The sequence below is a fragment of the Monopterus albus genome, unplaced genomic scaffold (genome assembly GCF_001952655.1).
Source record: "Monopterus albus unplaced genomic scaffold, M_albus_1.0 scaffold413.1, whole genome shotgun sequence".
In the NCBI taxonomy this organism is placed as follows: domain Eukaryota; kingdom Metazoa; phylum Chordata; class Actinopteri; order Synbranchiformes; family Synbranchidae; genus Monopterus; species Monopterus albus.
In genome coordinates, this window is record NW_018128293.1 from 54729 (window position 1) to 73662 (window position 18934).

At 42.7% G+C, this 18934-nt stretch overlaps 1 protein-coding gene across 1 annotated transcript; it reads left to right on the forward strand.

Annotated features, from left to right (window-relative positions):
• Positions 1-320: 320 nt before the first annotated feature.
• col9a1a (collagen, type IX, alpha 1a) lies at positions 321-18591 on the forward strand. The gene is made up of 32 exons (XM_020586561.1): positions 321-460; positions 1352-1426; positions 2298-2336; positions 2430-2492; positions 3656-3709; positions 3958-3993; positions 4496-4519; positions 5001-5054; positions 5406-5459; positions 5748-5780; positions 6070-6126; positions 6260-6313; positions 6415-6468; positions 6606-6659; positions 7118-7171; positions 7253-7306; positions 7806-7859; positions 8209-8262; positions 8431-8484; positions 8571-8615; positions 8734-8787; positions 9052-9105; positions 10065-10118; positions 11545-11616; positions 12976-13011; positions 13130-13174; positions 13857-13889; positions 14471-14617; positions 14938-14992; positions 15626-15814; positions 16754-16831; positions 17982-18591. The coding sequence occupies exons 1-32, from the start codon at positions 386-388 to the stop codon at positions 18185-18187; spliced, it is 2064 nt and encodes a 687-aa protein (XP_020442217.1). The 5' UTR covers positions 321-385; the 3' UTR covers positions 18188-18591.
• The last annotated feature ends 343 nt before the right edge of the window (positions 18592-18934 follow it).

Sequence of the window (18934 nt, forward strand, 5' to 3'; positions counted from 1 at the left end):
TAACCTAGGTTCCCAAATCTATTTAAAACCCACAGTTTCCATTTGATTCCCAACACTTAAAGAGCAACATTATATTTTTCAAAAACCATAATAAAGGACCATAACATTTATTTTAAAAAGTACAAGCAAAATCAGGCAGGTTTTGGTGTTCAGTTTGTACTGAAACATACTTCATTTCAAAGTAAAGGTTAAGTCCTCCTCCTCCTCTTCCTGTCAGATTGTGGGGCCTCAGCTTCTTATGAATAATCGGGACGTTCTAACATCCGCCCCTTCCAGCAGGCGGAAGGCTTTCAGTCAGGGAGGAGGCTGACAGGTGGACCATCTGTGAGCCCTGCTAATCTGAGAGAAAGGGACTGTTAGCATCTTACGTGGCACTGGGAAGATCATGGCTCTGTCCGGGATTTGTCGGGAGCTTTTGTTGGTGCTTTTACTGCACATTGTGCTGATTTGCTCTGCTCAGGTGAGAGATGGATGCTTCTTTTTTCTCTCCTCATACCATGAAGAAGAAACACTCAAGGATTCCTGTCGAGACCTTATTGTACTTGATGGCATTTTATTTCTAATCTCTTAGTATAAGATGCTGAGTGTCTGTATGATGCTTCAGAGTGAGTTTATAACTTACCCACATGTCATGTTATCTTTAATTTACTTTGGCATCATATTTTATATCTTTATTGGCGGCTTCAGATTCACTAATGACTCTATTGTACCTTATTGTACTTTTTCACCTATGAAAACTGTGTATTCTCCTATATAAATTTTGAGGCATTTTACTAAACCTACTTTAGCCCATATAATATTTTGAGGTACTTGGATGTCAAATGTACTTTGAATATGTTCTTTGACATAGGCTTTTTCACTGAAGCTGTCACTGATGGATGTTTTTCCTTGGTGGAGCTCCAGACACATAATATAGGACTATTAGTTTATTGGTATTACACATTAGTCTTTTACAAAATCAGTATAGGAGATTAAAGAGCAGTTGATTTAAGGTATGAATAATGTGTTTTTTCAACAATATCTATAAATGCATGTTCTCAAATCCTTCATGGATTTGATGTAAAGACTGGTCATAACTGCAGTGCATTCATCCCAGTGTGCACATGTGGTACCAATAGGCTCCTGACAGCAGCAGTAATCTGAACACATGCAGTTACTTAGGCAGTATAATGAGACTATAATCAGAAACCAAGGATTAGTTTCATGACCTTTCCACTCACATCAGCAAACAACGAGACTCTGTGTGAGCTGCCCTTCACATCACCACCAGCAGCAGCAGCAGCACTGGGTGATATTTTAGGATGAAATTCAGTGGGAAAAACTGAAAGTGATTTTTGTGTTTGTTTTACAGAGAGGCCCGGTCGGTCCCAGAGGCCCTCCGGGGCCCCCAGGAGCAGCCGGTGTGCCCGGAGTGGATGGCATCGATGTAAGTTTTGTGTCTTCTCACTCATTAACATCAGTTTTCAGATGTGGCTCGGATACAGATTAGTTAATTTCTGGGTTAATCGGCTCAGTAAACAGCAGCAGGTTTTCACTGGCTGCGGTAGAAAGAGCCGAACAGTAGTAAACTTCAACAACTATGTGTTACTGTCAGATGAATTAATCTATGGAGCACAGAGCTAAGAACCATATATATATAATCTATATGGTTAATGGGTGAGAAAGAAGCTGCAAGTTTCCCTCTATAATGCAAAATTAAATATTTTAATCTTTCATATTTAATTTGCTTATTTGATTGTTCAGTTATGGTTTGTGTCAGGTGTTTATGTTGGGGACGACTGTGGTTCAGTGGGTAGAGCAGTCATCTCCCAACTGGAGGGTTGGAGGTTTGAATCTCGGTGCCTGTAGTCCACGTGTTGAAGTGTCCTTGGGCAAGACACTGAACCCCCCCATTGTCCCTAATGGTTAGAGCCATCGGTGTGAGTTGGCGCCGCAGATGGCTGCCTCAGTTCTGTACCGGAAACAAATTCTGTGTGTGTAACATACTTGGCCAATAAAGGTGATTATCCTTAAGTTGCTTCAAACTGTCTTCACAGGAATAAAATGCTGTTATGCTGAATAAGTTTATCCTAAACACATTTAAATTTGTTGAGTAGAAAATCAGCTGTGTGCGCTAAACTTATTTAAAGTACAAAATCTGAAAAAACTAAATTTGCGCAAAGGAAACATTAGGCTTTTCCCTTCTGCACTCACTAAAGTAAAGTAAAGGATAGCTATCGCCAAGCACCAAGCAAACTGGACTTAAGTATTTGAAAAGAAACCCACTTGATCTGAACATGTTCTCTACCTCTCTTCAGGGCGACAGAGGAGAAGACTCCACTGTAGACGGTGGACCAGTGAGTTGGCTTTCGATTCCTCCCTTTTCATACTCTGTGTAATGACTGCTGATTTCTGGACTCATTAAAAAGAGGTGACTCTCCTGCTTCCAGGGCCCCGACGGTGATAACGGCAAAGACGGAGCTTCTGGAGCTCCAGGCCTTCCTGGCAAAGAAGTAAGTGGAACAGGATGTTGACATAAGTTCAGGCACAGACAAGGAGCATTTGGTCAAAAGATTCTGTTCAGTTTTGGATTAACCAGCTGCTTCAGTAGACGAGAGTCCAGCAACTTAAACTCTCCAATAAGCAGATGCATTGAAGCTCTGAAGGATCTGGGCTGGAGGACTTCAGATATTCAGATCTGCTGCAGTTTGTTTTGGCCCCCACTGAGCAAAAGTGTGGAGGAAAAAAGAAAAACATCTCTTGAATAAATCAGTCTGGCTATTTAGGGGAGAGTGTGGAGTAGCATCCTGAGAGAAACAGGGGTCTTTTTGTGTGAGATCGAGGGGCATGTGGATGAAATGCCTGAGAGCAGAGAACTGTATGCTGCTCCAAACAGACAGACAGGTTCAGTTTGTGGACAGAAAGAGAAAAGGTCACCAAAATGTTTACCAGGTTTGCTCAGACTTTGAGAAACCGCAGAAGAAGCAGAGAGAGGCCAGTTTATATACAGTACCCCCAGAATGCAATGTGGCATGAGAATCTTCTGCTGCCGATGCCTTTTACAGTGTTTGGAGGGTTATTTATGAAGGAGGCAGGTGAAGGGAGGAGCCACAGAAGAGAGGGAAGGTCACGGTCGCTGAACGCAAGCAGAGCAGGTTTGGTAGAAGTTCAAATCAATGCTGTCTTTGTTTTAGACGACTTTCTTCATCTGTTACAAGTTATATCTTACTTTGGTTGGTGTGGCCATTGTTTCCATCAATAATTATGGCATTCTTCTCACAAAATTGAAATAAAAAACAAAAGCAAGATGGTGAACAGTAAAATTATTATCCAGACTATCGGCTGTAAATGTCCATTTGAGTTCAGACTGACCTCCTTCATAACGCTCACAGAAAACCTGCTACTGCAAGACAACAAAACCTACTGAGCTACATCCTGAGAAAAAATGATAATACTGAAATATCATTTATCCTGAATAATTTTCAAACTAATAATGACATCAGATGCCAGCGGTAGGTTTTCATGTTCAAGGAGTCGTATTGTGAGGGTCCGACTATCATGGGTATATTGCTTTTAGGTGGACTGGACAGCGGTTTACACTGTTTGAATGTATTTTAAATATGTTTTTGTTTTTACTGTGACGCGATGTTTAAAGGATTTTATGTCACCTTTGCAGGGACCTGTCGGACCTTCTGGGGACCCTGGCCCTGTGGGGCCAAAAGGACCAAAAGTAAGTTTATCATCTGTACATTTCAGTCAATTAGCCACTTTGTTGACATGTCAGAGCTGCTCCACTGCCAGTTGGACGAACTATGGAGATTAAAACATGTTCACCACGTTTTGTCTGCTTCAGAGAACTGAACTGTATAGTAGCAGCTTTTTACTTGGCACCACTGTGATTTTACTAAAACACTGTACAAGTCTAAAGATTTTTAAACGCTGACATACGCTGATGCCAGATCTCATTTCTTGTTTCAGGGGGACCCGGGGCCTCGGGGGCCTCCTGGGGAGCCTGTAAGTGCAGATAACAAGCTCATTCGATATCTGAGAGAAGTCTTACTGACCTTGGCGGCACTACCTCCACTGTGCCACGGCTGTTTATTAGCATGACTCTGTACAGAAATGTTTGCTGCTTAGTTTTGTTTACATTGTTACCGATAAAACTGCACATACCAGATGTTATTCATCTTAAACTGCTCAGTGAAAACTGTATTAGTCTCTTACTGAAGACCTGCACTGTTACATTCACAGGGATCAGAAATTTTAACCATCTGAGCATTAATTTATTTGTTTCTGACTGCTCTCTTAATCAGGCAAAAGCACAACACTCTGTTTCTAACCTCGTTTAGCATCTTTGTACTCTGTAGTAGAACTACATACTCTTGTCACCAGTTATTTAAAACTATGAAAACGAGGCTTTAGCCAAATGTGACTTGCCTGCAGTTTCTCTTTTGGTGTGTAGTGATTTGTGCTGAGCAGTCGGCCTCACCGTCCACCCATGATTTCTCTCTCACAGGGTGTGGGGCCTGACGGGCTTGATGTGAGTACCTTCAACATTCAAACACCATGGTCTGTGTCTGCGTTTATTAATAGAGCTCAGCTCAGGGCAGCACTAGAGGCTTACCAGTGCCCAAGGCTCCGTGCAGGGCAACAGGATGAGTCCAGTGGAGAATCATAAGCAGCTGTTCCCGTTTCATGAAACCTGAATGTTCATGGGGAAGCGAGAAACATGTCATCTACTACTAATGAAGAAGTTTCAGTTTGGGCTGTGCCTCTAATTACTGTCAAATGCTGAACAGTGTCACCCACCTCTTCTGGTCTGTAAACACACCTGTGCTGTCAGAGTGAACCAGCCACCCCCCCAGTACACTCACAGATGACGTGAGATGGCCTTTATGGCTGTACTTATACACTATCATGGGATGTAAACTAGTCTTACCTTAATGTCTGAACAGAATGTACATATTCAGTGGAAGCTCTGCTGGAACACACTGCTAACGCTCCAGTTTGTTTTTTAACAGGGTATTCCTGGTACAGATGGGCTTCCAGGTGAACTCGGCAAAGCTGGACCCCCTGTGAGCATAATAATCTTTTAAATTTATATAAAGTGGAGGTTGAAACTTATTGGAGTCTTAAATCAGGGGTGGCCAATTCCAGTCCTCGAGGGCCGCTGTCCTGCTTGTTTTCCAACTATCCCTGCCTGACCTGCTGCTGATTACCTGGCTCAGGTGTGTTCAGTCAGTCAGAAGCAGCAGGTCAGGCAGGGATAGTTGGAAAACAAACAGGACAGCGGCTCTCGAGGACTGGAATTGGCCACCCCTGTCTTAAATCAACACTTAAATATCATCAGTACTTTAAACAGCTTTAAAAATGTGAATTGCTGCTGTTGATGCTACATATTAATAAAACTCTTCTTCCTCTCGCAGGGGGCAAGAGGCAGGAGGGGTCAGGATGGTCTTCCTGGTCCTGCTGGGCCACGGGTAAATATCCCAGTCTCTACTGAGGGTCAGTGGGAAGTATTACTGTAATTTCATGTAGCACCAAGTGGGACAGCTATCAGAGAGATGGGGTGACACTGTGGGACATTAGGCGCAATGTAAAGGTCGGGGGATGAATGTTTTTAGGGCAGCCAAACACAGTGCTGCTGTCTATACAGCCAGGTATCATTTACTAATAGAGACTAGTGGGTAATGTTTCTTATGACCTACAAGCGTGTAAAAGGTGATTTTTACTGAAATAATACAAGCTGAAGTTGTTGTTTTCTGTAGGGGCTTCCAGGCGTGTATGAAGGCGAGGACCTGGTAAGTTGGATCCCAAAGAAAATGCATCAACAAAACCACAGACAACATACAGATACACCTGCACGGCAGTAACGTCTGGTTTGTTTGTGTTGTGTTCATCAGCTTTTCCATAGCTTGAGGTACTTTAGAGTTTGAGTGATTTAGATTGTGCTGCTTTAACATAAAGACTTACTGCATAAAAACACATTAGTTTGTGTGTCTGCTCTTTCTGAGTCAGGACTTGCTACCAGTGGAGCCCCCTGGTGGCGAGGCTCCTCCATGACCTCAAATAGGCTGTTTTGTTTTTCAGTGTCCCAACGCCTGCCCCTCTGCCCTGACTGGGCACGCTGGTCTCCCCGGCATGAAAGTAAGTTAACTTCTACGGCCACGGGTGTGTGCGTTGGTGATGCTGACTGATGAACAATCATGATATTATTTCCCTTCCCCTTGTTGTTAAACATCATTTAAGATTAATTTGAGCATTCTGTTTCTGCCTGTAGGGCCACAAAGGAGCTAAGGGTGAATCAGGTGAACCTGGAAGACAAGGGCACAAGGTAACATCAAGCTAAAGTTTTAAACAAATATAAAAAAAAAAACACAAAACAGGACTATTAGATGCCAAATCCTGACATAACTGGGTTACACTCGCTTCCAGGGAGAAGAGGGCGAACAAGGACCGCCAGGAGAAGTCGGAGCACAAGGACCACCAGTAAAATATTTCACCATACTCTCACAGTGCCTTCTCACACTGAGAGGTTCCTCCACGTTGGAGATGGCTCTGCAGAGTCAAACATATTGACATGGGGCATTTCTGTCTCTCTTCCTCTGTCCACTGAGTAATTTTAGGGCCCAGGTGGACCAAGAGGCTTCCCAGGAATAATGGGCTCCAAAGCGGAAAGGGTAAAGCCACAGGGTCACACACGCTGACTGGATTCATATAACCACATAAAAACACCCCTTCTGTTTCAGCTGAAAGGCCACAGGACAACGACACCAAGAGGGTTACTATAAAAGTCTGCTCATAAAAGAATACAACCATACAGTCACAAAATATAGGCTAGCCTTAGAAATCACAAGGATATATGACAAACACACAAAGCATTAACACAACCTATGATTAGGTAACTGTAAAACTCTCAAATGTTCAAATCCTCATTCGTTGTCTTTTGAAAAGGCAGACCCATCCTCACCGTCTGCACTGGAATAAGAACCAAACACGCTGCTTTAGTTTTGCCATGTAAATCTTGAATGTCTCTACTGATGTTTGTCATCTCAAAATGTACCTTCTGATTTAAAATAAGCAGATGGTAAAAATCTTAACTGAATTTAGTTACAGCAATTTTTCATCTCCCAAACAGGGACCTCGTGGAGAACCTGGAGGTGCAGGTCCTCGCGGAGTCCAGGGAGCCCCAGTGAGTGCCTGTCCTGGCATCAGCACTGCAGTTTCCTCTGTTTTTTTAAAACCAAATATTGATGAGACCTGACATTTTCAGGGTGATCCAGGCCGAAGAGGAGCCATAGGTGAGACTGGGCCGAAGGGAGCGCTGGTAAGATCTCACACACAAATCAGACCCCAACCCGTGGACGGATTACTGAGCAGGCCTACGTATTCAACATGTTCTCAGGGTTTTATATTTGGAAACTTAGATTTGGGTCATCAGTCTAAAATTCCCCAGTTCAAGTCAACCAATAGTCACCATAAAAGGCACATATTCATTTAAATGTTAACTCCTGTTTCTGTACATTTTACCTCCCTACAGTACACGGCGGTCTAATGCTGTTTCAGAGACGTCTCTGTACATTGTCCCTTTTATTATTTATATGATTTGTTGACCGTACTGCAAATTAAAATTAAAATTTTTACATTTCATTTTGTTTTACCCCAACTGTCAAATGTAAAGATACTGAATCTAAAATATTTAAAAATATCTGTTAACACTCATTTTGTATTACATGCATTTATTGCTTTTTTTCAAATGATTTATTTACTTTGTGTCATGAATTTAACTTCCTGTTATTAAGCTTTGCGTGTTTGTTTCTTCGCAGGGGGACCAGGGTCCATCTGGAATCAGAGGACCACCAGGACCAAAAGGAGACCCTGTGAGCACGGCCTCATCTTACTAAACCCACAGTTAAATAACCAATCCTGCCTATTCTCGACTTCCTCAGACACCTAATATATCCTACTACACATCTGAACCTGATGTCTTTACCACGTTCCATATTATTTGCTGTTTCTTATCTGACTTTAAGAAGCTTGGCACCATTGTTAGTCTTCAGTCTATATGTTGTTATCAAAGAATATACCAGATTTAAGCAGGTTTTTGTCCAAAAACTCTACACAGATCCTTCGCTACCCTACATTCATTTACTAAAAGTATATGTACTAATGTGTGTAACTAGCCTCATAACATTTTGCCCGTCTCACTGTTCTTTCTCATGTCATCAGGGCCTTCCTGGTCCAGATGGTCGTGATGGAATACCCGGACTGCCAGGATCCAAGGTTTCTTAACATTTCACAGTCTTTTTCTGCACAACACTTTCTGGCTTCCTAAATATTTGAGATGTGTCCTAGTAGTTAGAAAGTCCACATAATAAATCTGTTTACTCCTTAGAGAGGACTCTTGCTCTTTAAATGTGTTCACTGACAGATTACTTCTGTTGTTTTCAGGGTCTTCCAGGGAAAAGTGGGGCTCCAGGTGATGCCGGCCCACAAGGACTTCCTGTGAGTGACCTCCGACTTTAACAGCTTTGATTTGGCCTTTTGTTGGAGCTCAGATGTTGGTGTTTGATGAGAATGTCTTGATGCAGGGTGTGCCAGGTGCTTATGGCCAAAAAGGACATAGTGGTCCCAAGGTACTTCCACAACACCCAGTAACATCACAGAAACACTACTGTACTAGTATTACTAAGTCATTTAAGATAAAAACTCTTACTGTAATGTTGTACTGGTTTTCTCCCTTCCTGTCGTCAGGGTAACACTGGTAATCCAGGAGCTGTAGGACTGATGGGGTCTCCAGGAAAAGAAGTAAGTCTGAAGAGAGTTAAGAGACATGAATCATGGGATAATTCAGCTGTGAAGTGAGAGCCTCAGACTGAGTTCATACAGTTTGGAAAAGTACTGTACATTTTAACTACCTGCAAAATACCAACGTAGTTTTTGGATTTTAAATTGATTTGGGAAATTCTCTCAACTCATAAAACCAACTTTCACTGAAGTACAAGACAAAAACTGAGGCCACATTCATGCATTTTTCTGATGGAGGTGTAATGATGTGTTATTTGTTTCCAGGGCGAACGTGGCGAGCAGGGAGAGGTGGGGCCTGTCGGACCCAGAGGAGGACCAGTGAGTGCCTGACATCAGCTGCATCTGCATTTCACTTGAAGCTGCATGATATACTGGAAGTGCCATATACAGTATTGTCAGCCCTCTTCCCATAATCTGTACTTCCCAGTGTGCCGTCCTGAATGACTGCAGGCTGACCAGACTTGAACGCCATCCATTACTTCCAGTTTTGTGGCGACTAGCCCCATCATAACAGTCACAGCTAGCTCCCTGCCCGTACGACAGACCCGCTGTACAGGCCTTCAAGTGCCGTCTATTAAATTACAAGTGTTGCATTTCTAAACACATGGACACACACTAGCAAAGCAGAATACTCCTTGCAGTTATTTACCATTATCTTGTGTTAGCAGGCTGCATGTTGTACTGTAGGTCGTGTGAAAGTAAGTAAACGGACAAATGAAGGGATTTGTGAGATTCCATAGTTTATCTTTTATAACTAACACTGAAAGTAACTTTATGATTTTCTTTTAACACCAGCTCAGGTCACAGCTTCTATCGTGCATTTTTCAGGCTGTACAACATTACCGCATCATCTCATGTACACATGTACATCAGTGTGTAGGAAAAGATATCGCTAGCCCCAACTAAAAACACGGTGTCACAATTACAAGATAAAAGCAATAAAATTCAATAAACAGATGCTGTAATACAGTTATTTCTAGGGTAACGTTACAGCATAAAATTATTCCATTACTTACTGCATCACAATTGAAAATACAACTTTTAAAACAGATTTTAATGCATTTTGTCAGATTTGATCACATTTTGCAGGAGTTTGGTGCTTAATTTTTACCCAGTACAAGTGAGTCAGAGAGTGTCATACAAGTGTTTATCAGAATAAATTCACAGTCATTGATCAAGTGATCAGAAGTGCACTAAGACGCGGTTCTGGATTTGGAATATTTCTTTTTGTTGCACTTTTCTGTTTTCTACCAAGATTCAACCTTTCTTTCTTTTAGGGTGAACGAGGGGAAAGAGGGCCTGACGGGCCTCCAGGATTACCAGGAGCCAGGGTAAGACCTGACAGAAAATCTCACCCAGGAAGGGTAACGGTACTGTTTAGTTTGGTAGGGAGACGTCTTCATAGATGTATCTTCAACTTAGATGAGTTTTTGCTACATAGTGGACAAAGAACTGAAGCAGAGATGATACTGACTGCAGTTCCCAGTAGAATAGATTTAAACAGTATTCAGTGATTATTCAAATAATCTGTAGCAGAACAAGGGTCACACAGGAAGTGACAGCATGCCTTTACTTGCTCAGAGTGGCGATAAATGGGCTGCATGGGAACCGGTTCTCTCTATCAATAATGGGCGAAACATTGGTCAGAAGTCAAGTTCAAACTGTGCGTCACTTCCCGACCACCTCGTGTCTTCAGTCCACATAATAAGACTCACAGTAATCATGGTGAGCGAGACAAAGATGACGAGGTGATTACAAAAAGAATTATAAGACATAATTAGAAGAGGAAGCGCTCAGCATGAAAGGAAGCCTTAGTTCCAGATGCATTTAAAGCCTTATTGGCAGTACAAAGTTTAATTTGCTCATTTTTGTCACTAGAAATAATTATATAAATAAGTAATGGCTCCAAAAGTTTAACCCTAACCCAGAGGTGACAGATCTTTTTGGTAAATTATGAGTATTATAATACCCTCTGAGAAATTTTGGAGATCTCTGTGGTCAGACAAATAAGCCATCAGGGTTAAAACACTGCGTTGTTGACAGAACTAATCAAACCTGAGAGGAAAACGACGACTGGGGCAAAGAGACAGCTGAATCTTTCTGCTCAGCTCAGGCCTTGACAGTGCTGCTGCAAACCCCAACTAAACTAAAACATCAGTGCCCTGAACCACAAAGCGAGCCATCAGTGTTCATAAATACTATCTCTATCCTGAATGTTCTATTCAACACGAGGACCATTCACCAAGATTAACCTTGTATCTTGTTCGGACATCCATAGCTGGGAAGTGGAGTCATGTTCTGTACTGTTATTAGAGCAGCAGATCTTTATGAGCTTCTGTCCCTGGAGGTAAACCTCTAATCCTCCCATGAGCGGCCATGAATGGCCTCTTGTTACTAAAATCTGAAGGGGATTTGGGGCAGGAAAAGAAGCTGAGAAGCACTGAAAGAGCTCTCTGTTCCCCAAGAATGCCTGAAACCTGTCGGCTCACTGTACGCCACAATCAGTACCTACACGCCCTCAGAAATATCTGGGCAGGGCGGATGGTTGGATGGCTGGGGGGTCGTCAGGGCCTCCCAGCCTCATTGCTCACATGAAGTGAAGTGAAAATGTTTTTATTTCTTCTGTAGATGTGGTCAGGTTACGGTGGGGGAGGTACGTTTTCTGAGCTTCACACAGTCGATCTTGTGTTTTGATTCTGAATGTGTACATGCTGTGTATTTAACTATTTTTTGTGTTTGTGGGGTGTGTTTTAACAGGGAAGCAAAGGGGATAAGGGCCTTCCAGGACTTCCTGGCCCAGCTGGATATCGTGGCCAGACAGGAGACAGGGTATGAAATAACGTGATAATGGGTTAACGTCAAAAATCCATCCAACATCGAAGAGCTTACACAAATCAATACAGTCTAGTTAAACCCTGCACTCTGCTGAATGTGGGTGAAGCTATTGTGTGGTGCAAACCCTCCCCAAGACAGAGGGAAAGTCAAAGCAGCCAATCGTCTGCAACAAAGTACAACTACAAAATGAATCTGAAGACTGATTCCTCACAACAGAGACCAGACTGTCCAACAGCAGCACATTAATTTACCTGCTACAAACACGACACAATGGCATAGATTGTGTATAAAGATGGGCGACGTGGCAGCTCCCAGAAGTGAAGTCACTGTAAGTTGATCGCCCCCTGGTGGCTCATTGCAGTATAGGTCATAAACCCCGCCCCCTCAGTGTTAGCAAATGGGACATGAACTGAAAATTCAAAATACAAATCAAATACATTTTGATTAAGTCATTTCAGGTAGAGATTATCATGCTGATGTGTGTGCAAGTGGTCATTTTATGAGGTTTCTTTTTAACAAGCTATTTGATGATATGAAAACAGGTGTATTTAAGATGATTGACAGCTTTGATTGGGGGTGTGACACCACAGCTCCAGCTCTGGTCGCTAGGGCTGGACACAGATATTTGACTATTCAGGTATACTGTACGTTAGTTGGGTATGTAACTGGCTTTTAATTGTAGTATTTGAATATTAAAGAAATGTCAAAGCATTCTGAGTCTGATGATGAAGAGTAAAGAGAAGACAGTGGAGACAGCTTGGTCCACTAGCTCTTAAAACGTTGGAGCATTTCACCAAATAAACCTACACATTACTCAGATAATCAACAGATATTCTAAAGCTAAACGGTGACTTTCTTACCTGAAAGCTTAATGGAGCAGTGAGGCATCGTCTGTTTTTATAGACAGTGCTGGTTAGTCCAAAGCAACTGAAAGCAAAACAAAACTTTTGAATAATGCAAAACATTACTATATACTATGATTGCAGACAAATAAAAAAATAACAGGTTCATTGTTTATACATATTAATAACTTTAAGCAGATGTTTTTTTTTTTTATCAAATGACAATGTAAAAACAAGTTGACAGTGTGGGGGTCACTCAGAGATCCTGTCGGCTTTACAGGACTTTAGTCTCAGCTCAGTGTTTGATGTCTCGCCACGACTTTACTGTTTTATTTCTGGCCTCAACAGGAAGCAGCTGCTTTCAAAGAATAATCACTAAAATCCCACAGTTCACTACCAGCTCAGCAGCAAACAGCCTCAGGAAAATGTAGAATAAGAACAGATGCTAGAGGATTTGTCTTTTTATATTAAATGCTTCACACTATTAAGATAATTATTCCATTTTTTTCAGGGTGTAGTTGGTCTCAGTGGGCCAAAGGGAGTCCAGGTATGTTTCATACGATTTAATATTACACTTACTATTATGAATAAGTCAGATTAGACTTAGCTAGAGCTGAGCTAGAGCACACTAAGTGCCAACAATCTATCATGTGTTTTTATTTCAGGGACCTCCAGGTGCTGAGGGAACACCGGGAGAACGAGGCGACATGGTGAGTTACTGAAACACCTGCTTTTGACTCTGCTTTCATCCAGACAGCATTATTTACAAAATGAGTAAGAACCCAGGAGGACTGAGTCTACACGTGGTTTTAGACTGGAAAAGTCTGTAGAATATTAATCTTTAGCAACACAGAGATTGATCTTATAAATCAAGAATCCTGGGCAGCGTGGTGGCGCCTCACAGCAAGAAGGTTCCAGGTTCGACCCTAACTCGGGGCCTTTCTGTGTGGAGTCTGCATGTCCTTCCTGTGCCTGTGTGGGTTCTCTCCAGGTGCTCTGGCTTCCTCCCACAGTCCAAAGACACACAGCTTAGGTTGACTGGTGACTCTAAATTGCCTGTAGAAGTGAGTGTGGTTGTTTGTCTACATGTCATGTGACAGACTGGTGACCTGTCCTGTCCAGGGTGGACCCCACCTCTCGCCCAGTGTCAGCTGGGATTGACTCCAGCCCCCTGTGACCATGTTCAGGATAAGTGGTATAGATAGTGGGTGGATGGACAGATTATCACAAATCCTGTCAAATTATTAAAACAGACAAAAGTCTGGCACTGGACAAATGTGTATGAACATACTTTCCTTTCAGTATAAATGGACTCTGCAGCATCTCTGCTTGTTCAGACTTTGGAAGCAACTTTCTGCAGACACACTTATTTGTGAATCTTTTTCCTTCCAGGGTGATGAAGGCGAGCCAGGAGAGAAAGGATCGGTACGTTTGCTAAGCAGATTTATATCACTACAATCCAAATGAACTGTTCTCATAAGGTTGCACTGTACTGTGTCTGTGAAACCTTACAAGATGTACCGACATCTCGTGCATTCAAGCCTAAACTGTTTAGGAAGCATAATCATTGGGGACTACAGGATGGTGAGTTTTCCAGTGAAAAGCTAATGCTGCAGGTTTTGCAGTTAAATACCACATGAGGAATTATTCCAGGTGTTTATTATTCTTGTGGTGTTTTGTTGCTGCTGGAACACTGGAATTTCCCCATTATGGGAACAGTGAAGTCTTACCTTACCTTAACAACAGCATTTTTTATTTATACTTCTGGTCTTTTCACTGACTGACAGCCTCTTATACTCCACCTTTAAGAGCATACACATGTTCATATAAATAAATTCTAGTTTTGCTGCCGTCTTGTGAGTTTCCATATTCAAATTCATATTTCAGGCCAAATAAAGGTCAAAGTAGATGTTTAGATTTGATCCACCAACCATCTCCATCTCTTTGCACCACTTCTGCTGTAATCACCTTAAATCTTAGTGTCTGTCTGCTGCTGTTGCTTACAGAGAGGCCCGCCGGGAGAGACAGGAAGTAAAGGACCTGAAGGTGGCCGAGGACAGACGGGGAAAGAGGGCAAGCCGGGTCAACCAGGGCCTCGCGGCATGCAGGGTGACGTAGGGGTACCAGGTCTGCCGGGAGCACAGGGACCAGCGGTGAGGCTTTTTATCTCCAAGCTGTTGTGCAACAGGTTTCTGGTGAATCAGGGCTGCTTTCTGAACAGGATGTTCCCTGAGTAGGTTATTTTTAAAGAGCACTTCATTTTCAAAAACTGCAAAAAGAAAGAAAATACAGCCACTGTTTAAAATGATCCTTCGCCCACTTTCCTTTCAGGCACAGTTCAGCATGTTTTGGGGGTGGCACAAGTTCTATGGGATTAAATACATGGGGTTTGCTGCGTCAACACCTCAGGGCCTTGTGATGTTTGCTATAGGAACTAATGGCTAAGCACTATCAACAATCTTTGTTTGTACAGGGAAGATCGCCGACAGACACGCACATTAAACAAGTCTGCATGAGGGTAATGCAAGGTAAGTGTTTGTCACCTTCACACACAACCTCAGTTTGTCCTCTGTAGTTTTTATCCTCAGCAACAAGACACAGCCATTTCACCAGTTCGACCATGAAGCTCTCAGTCTGTGTTTTCAGCCACTTGCCAAAGCTCTGATTTGTCACGTGGCCACAGTGGTACTTAGCCTTGCAGACAGATTTTGTTTTTGTATGGGGTGATATCAGACTCCACATTATCAATTAGACATCTTTCTAAAGGCAAAAACAACTAGCCTTAGCCACCGTAACCTCCTGGTCACACTATGGCAGGCTACGGAAAGCTGTGTGTGCAGAACTCCTGAGGATCTTGGCAAAAATCTCAAAGAACAAAGTCTTGCGTCAAGTTTCAGATGTGCGTACTTCAGCACACAGGCCTAAGTGAAACTGAACCCTGCAAGGCTAGACACCACAGGCGTACATGAGATCTTTTTTTTTCCTGCATTATAAGTGAAATATCTTGGGTTTTGTATTTGGCCAAAACCCCCACAGTGTATTGACACTGTCCCTGTGACATGTCGGTTGCTTTTTGAGATTTTGCTCTAGTAACTGATGATTGTTTTGCTGTAACAGCTGCTCTGGACTAAAAATGTAAACCATGTGCTCCTGTGTCACAGAGCAGCTGGCCCAGCTAGCAGGCATCTTTAGCAGGCCTGAGACAGACAACACCGGGCTGCCTGGTCCTCCTGGCCCACCTGGACCTCCTGGTCCCACCGGAGAAAACGGTTTCCCTGGACACCCTGGATCACGAGGACTGCCTGGTCTAAAGGGTCCACCTGGTCTAATGGGTCTCAAAGGACCCAAAGGTGAGATTCAGATTAGCAGTGACTAGAAAGGTTGTTGAACTGAACTCCCCCACTGCCTGGGAAATGAAAGAGGAAGAATGAAAGTGCTCTAAACCTAAAGTAAAACAACTGTGAATGACAAACTAAAACAACAGCACAGGATGTAACAAAACATTTGGGTTTACTGCTCGCTGCTGACGTCACAGAGCCTTGGTGGAGCTGAGGTGGGACAAGCACACGATAATGATGCACATTGATTTGTAAACCACTAACTACAAAAATCTGACCAACCACAGTCTGAAGCATTAACAGCCTCCAGTGAACAATCATTTCTAAATTTACCACCGAGCAACTTTCTGCTTACATTCAGTGTTATGCTGTTTCTGGGTGCATTACCGCCACCTACAGGTCTACCCTAACCCTAACACATAACCTACAGGTGGCAGTAATGCGCATGCATCATGCATGTGTATAAGGTCAAAGAAAGGGGAACCCACATGCAAAAACATTGCTCCACTGTGCTGCTAGTGGTCAGATACTCTGTTAAGTGTTGGTGGCACTGTACATAAAATAATGTGGCTCAAGATGTATTTGCTGCTGGTCTCAGGAAACTGAGAACACCAGAGGGACAAGTGTGGGCTGATACAAACAAGATATAACAGAAAGTTCTGGCACAGCTTCACCCATTGTCAACATTCACAGACAAGAAAAAAGCAAACCTGAGCACCTTTAATGAAAAGACCATTAAAGTTGTTCAAAGGACTGCAGGTGTTGCTGGACTTCAAATATGATAATATGAAAGTTGAAGATCTGTGAGCTGTGAGCATCTGCACATGTTTAACTCTTCTATTTGATGCTGTTGTGACCAACTTCCCCCGAGGGATTGACCAATTTTATGTCAATGTTACTGAAGGAGCAGATGAGGTGTGAACTAATGACAATTACGTTTCCTCTCTGTAGGCGACCAGGGTGATAGAGGGGACCGAGGACCCACAACAAGAGGACCCAAGGGAGAGCCAGGTGCCCCTGGTCTACCAGGTAAAAGGACAAGGATGACTAATTGTCCAAAGGAAATTTTATATTGATTAAAAGTAAAAGTCCCCTTTCCTGGTCTCCATTACAGTGTCATGCAGTACAACTGTGAACCAGCCTCTATAGTATGTGGTGCACAATAAGTGATATATTTCATTTTGTGTTGAATAAAGAGAAGAAGAATCAGACTTTTAGCTAAAGCTAGTACTGGTACCCGAGTTGGACAATAACCATATTCTTCTCTTAAAAACAAAACAATTTTTGTCTGAACTTGTGTATACCAGGAAGAGTCGGATCAAATATGAGATAAAGTAAATAATGAATCCAGCCAGATGCACAGTGGCACCTTTTGGCACCTGACAGTAGAGATACGTTAGTGCAGGGTTAATGTAAGTAACAATAAATGTCAGTATAGAAATGCTAAATTTAAAATATGTCAGAGATCATTTGGTGTCTGCATTACACCGTTTCCCCACCAGAGGGCCAGTTTGTCATATTTTAAATTTACCACGAGTCCAAACTGTTTTGACCAAATATGGTTTTACATTATATTGGTGAAGCTTTACTTGTAGCTAATACTCACTGGACACACAAAGTATTTTACAGTACTGTGTAAAAGTCGGAGGCACTAATATTAAAGTGAGGAAGCATTCAAAGATGCATGAATATTTTTTTATTCATTACTTAACATTATATTAAGCGCTGCAAACAGGACAGACTAAATCATATTTGCCTATAAACCAGCGCCAGTTCTCCTCAGTCCACCTGCACGCTGTTTTCCAGGTATTTCCAGCATCTTGCAGAACTGGCCACAGTCCCCCTGTGGGTTCAGGCTGTCTCTGCATCTTCACATGGTCCCAGACTGACTCCATGATGCTGAGGTCTGGGCTCTGTGGGGGCCAGACCATCTGCTGCAGGACTCCTGGTCCTTCTGGGCTATGAACAGAGTTCTTTATGACTCTGCTGGACATTTGGGTTCAGTGTCAGGCTGCAGATGTTCCATGTTTCATATTCAAGCTTTCCTCAACAGTGAGGTGAAGTGTTCAGCAGAAAAATCCTGAAGGCTTCAGGGATTCTGTGCTTTGCTTGAGGGCAGGTCAGCAGGACAGACGGTGTTCAGGAGAATCTTTACTTGACCTTTTTCCTCCTCTCTCAGGTGGACCGGGGCGATCGGCTTACGGCACAGATGGCCGTGACGGACAGAGGGGACCTCGTGGTGTTCCCGGTATTCCAGGTGTTCCTGGGCTTCCCGGTCCCGCCGGTCTGAACGGTTATTGTGAGCCGTCACAGTGCATCCTGCCAATGGTGGCGTCGCCGGTTTCAGCAAAGGACTCCAGCATGAAGGGCCCCAGTGAGATGTGAAGAGGGGCAGAAGTGAACTGAAGGAAAACAGAGACCAGCGCTCGGTGGAACATCTGCACATTTGGGTTCTATGTTTGTTTGATTACTAGCCCTGAAGCCATCTCTGTGGTTAGAAACTGATATTAAGGTGGACAATGAACAGCAAACACCTCAATTTTTGTCATGTCTGTACTGTCAAACTGAAACGAGCAGTCTGGTTTGTCGTTTGTTTATGTAAATGTGTCAATATGCAAATTATACTGCTGGATAACGTTGATTTTGTTTGTGAGTTTCTCTGTTAAATCCCCACATGTGCTTTTTCCTCTAGATGTCTGATCATTTCTGTGTCATGGCAACTCGTTTTTGTGACTGGACAGTTTTATGACTTCTTATTTATTATATCAAGATTTGACGTGATGCCTTCAAGTTGTACAAAGGAGGAAATAAACACATTTTGATAACTTCTTGCATGTTTTGTATTGACGAGTACAGACAACAAACAGGACTTCACAAGAATCCAAGCTAAAACAGATTTCCTACAGTAAACGTCTTTAAGCTGTCCTCCAGAACTGGCCTGACAATCTAGCTGTGTTAAAGTGCATCAGCTGTGTGCAGCCACGAGGACGTGGTTCAGCCTTGTAATGTCCAGCAGTAATATCTGTGGTTTTACACTGAATTTGTAATTAATTTTCATTCATGTGATCTCAGCAGGTAGCTGAAACACAGAAAAAGCATCTAAAACTGTATACACTGCATTCTACTATGATT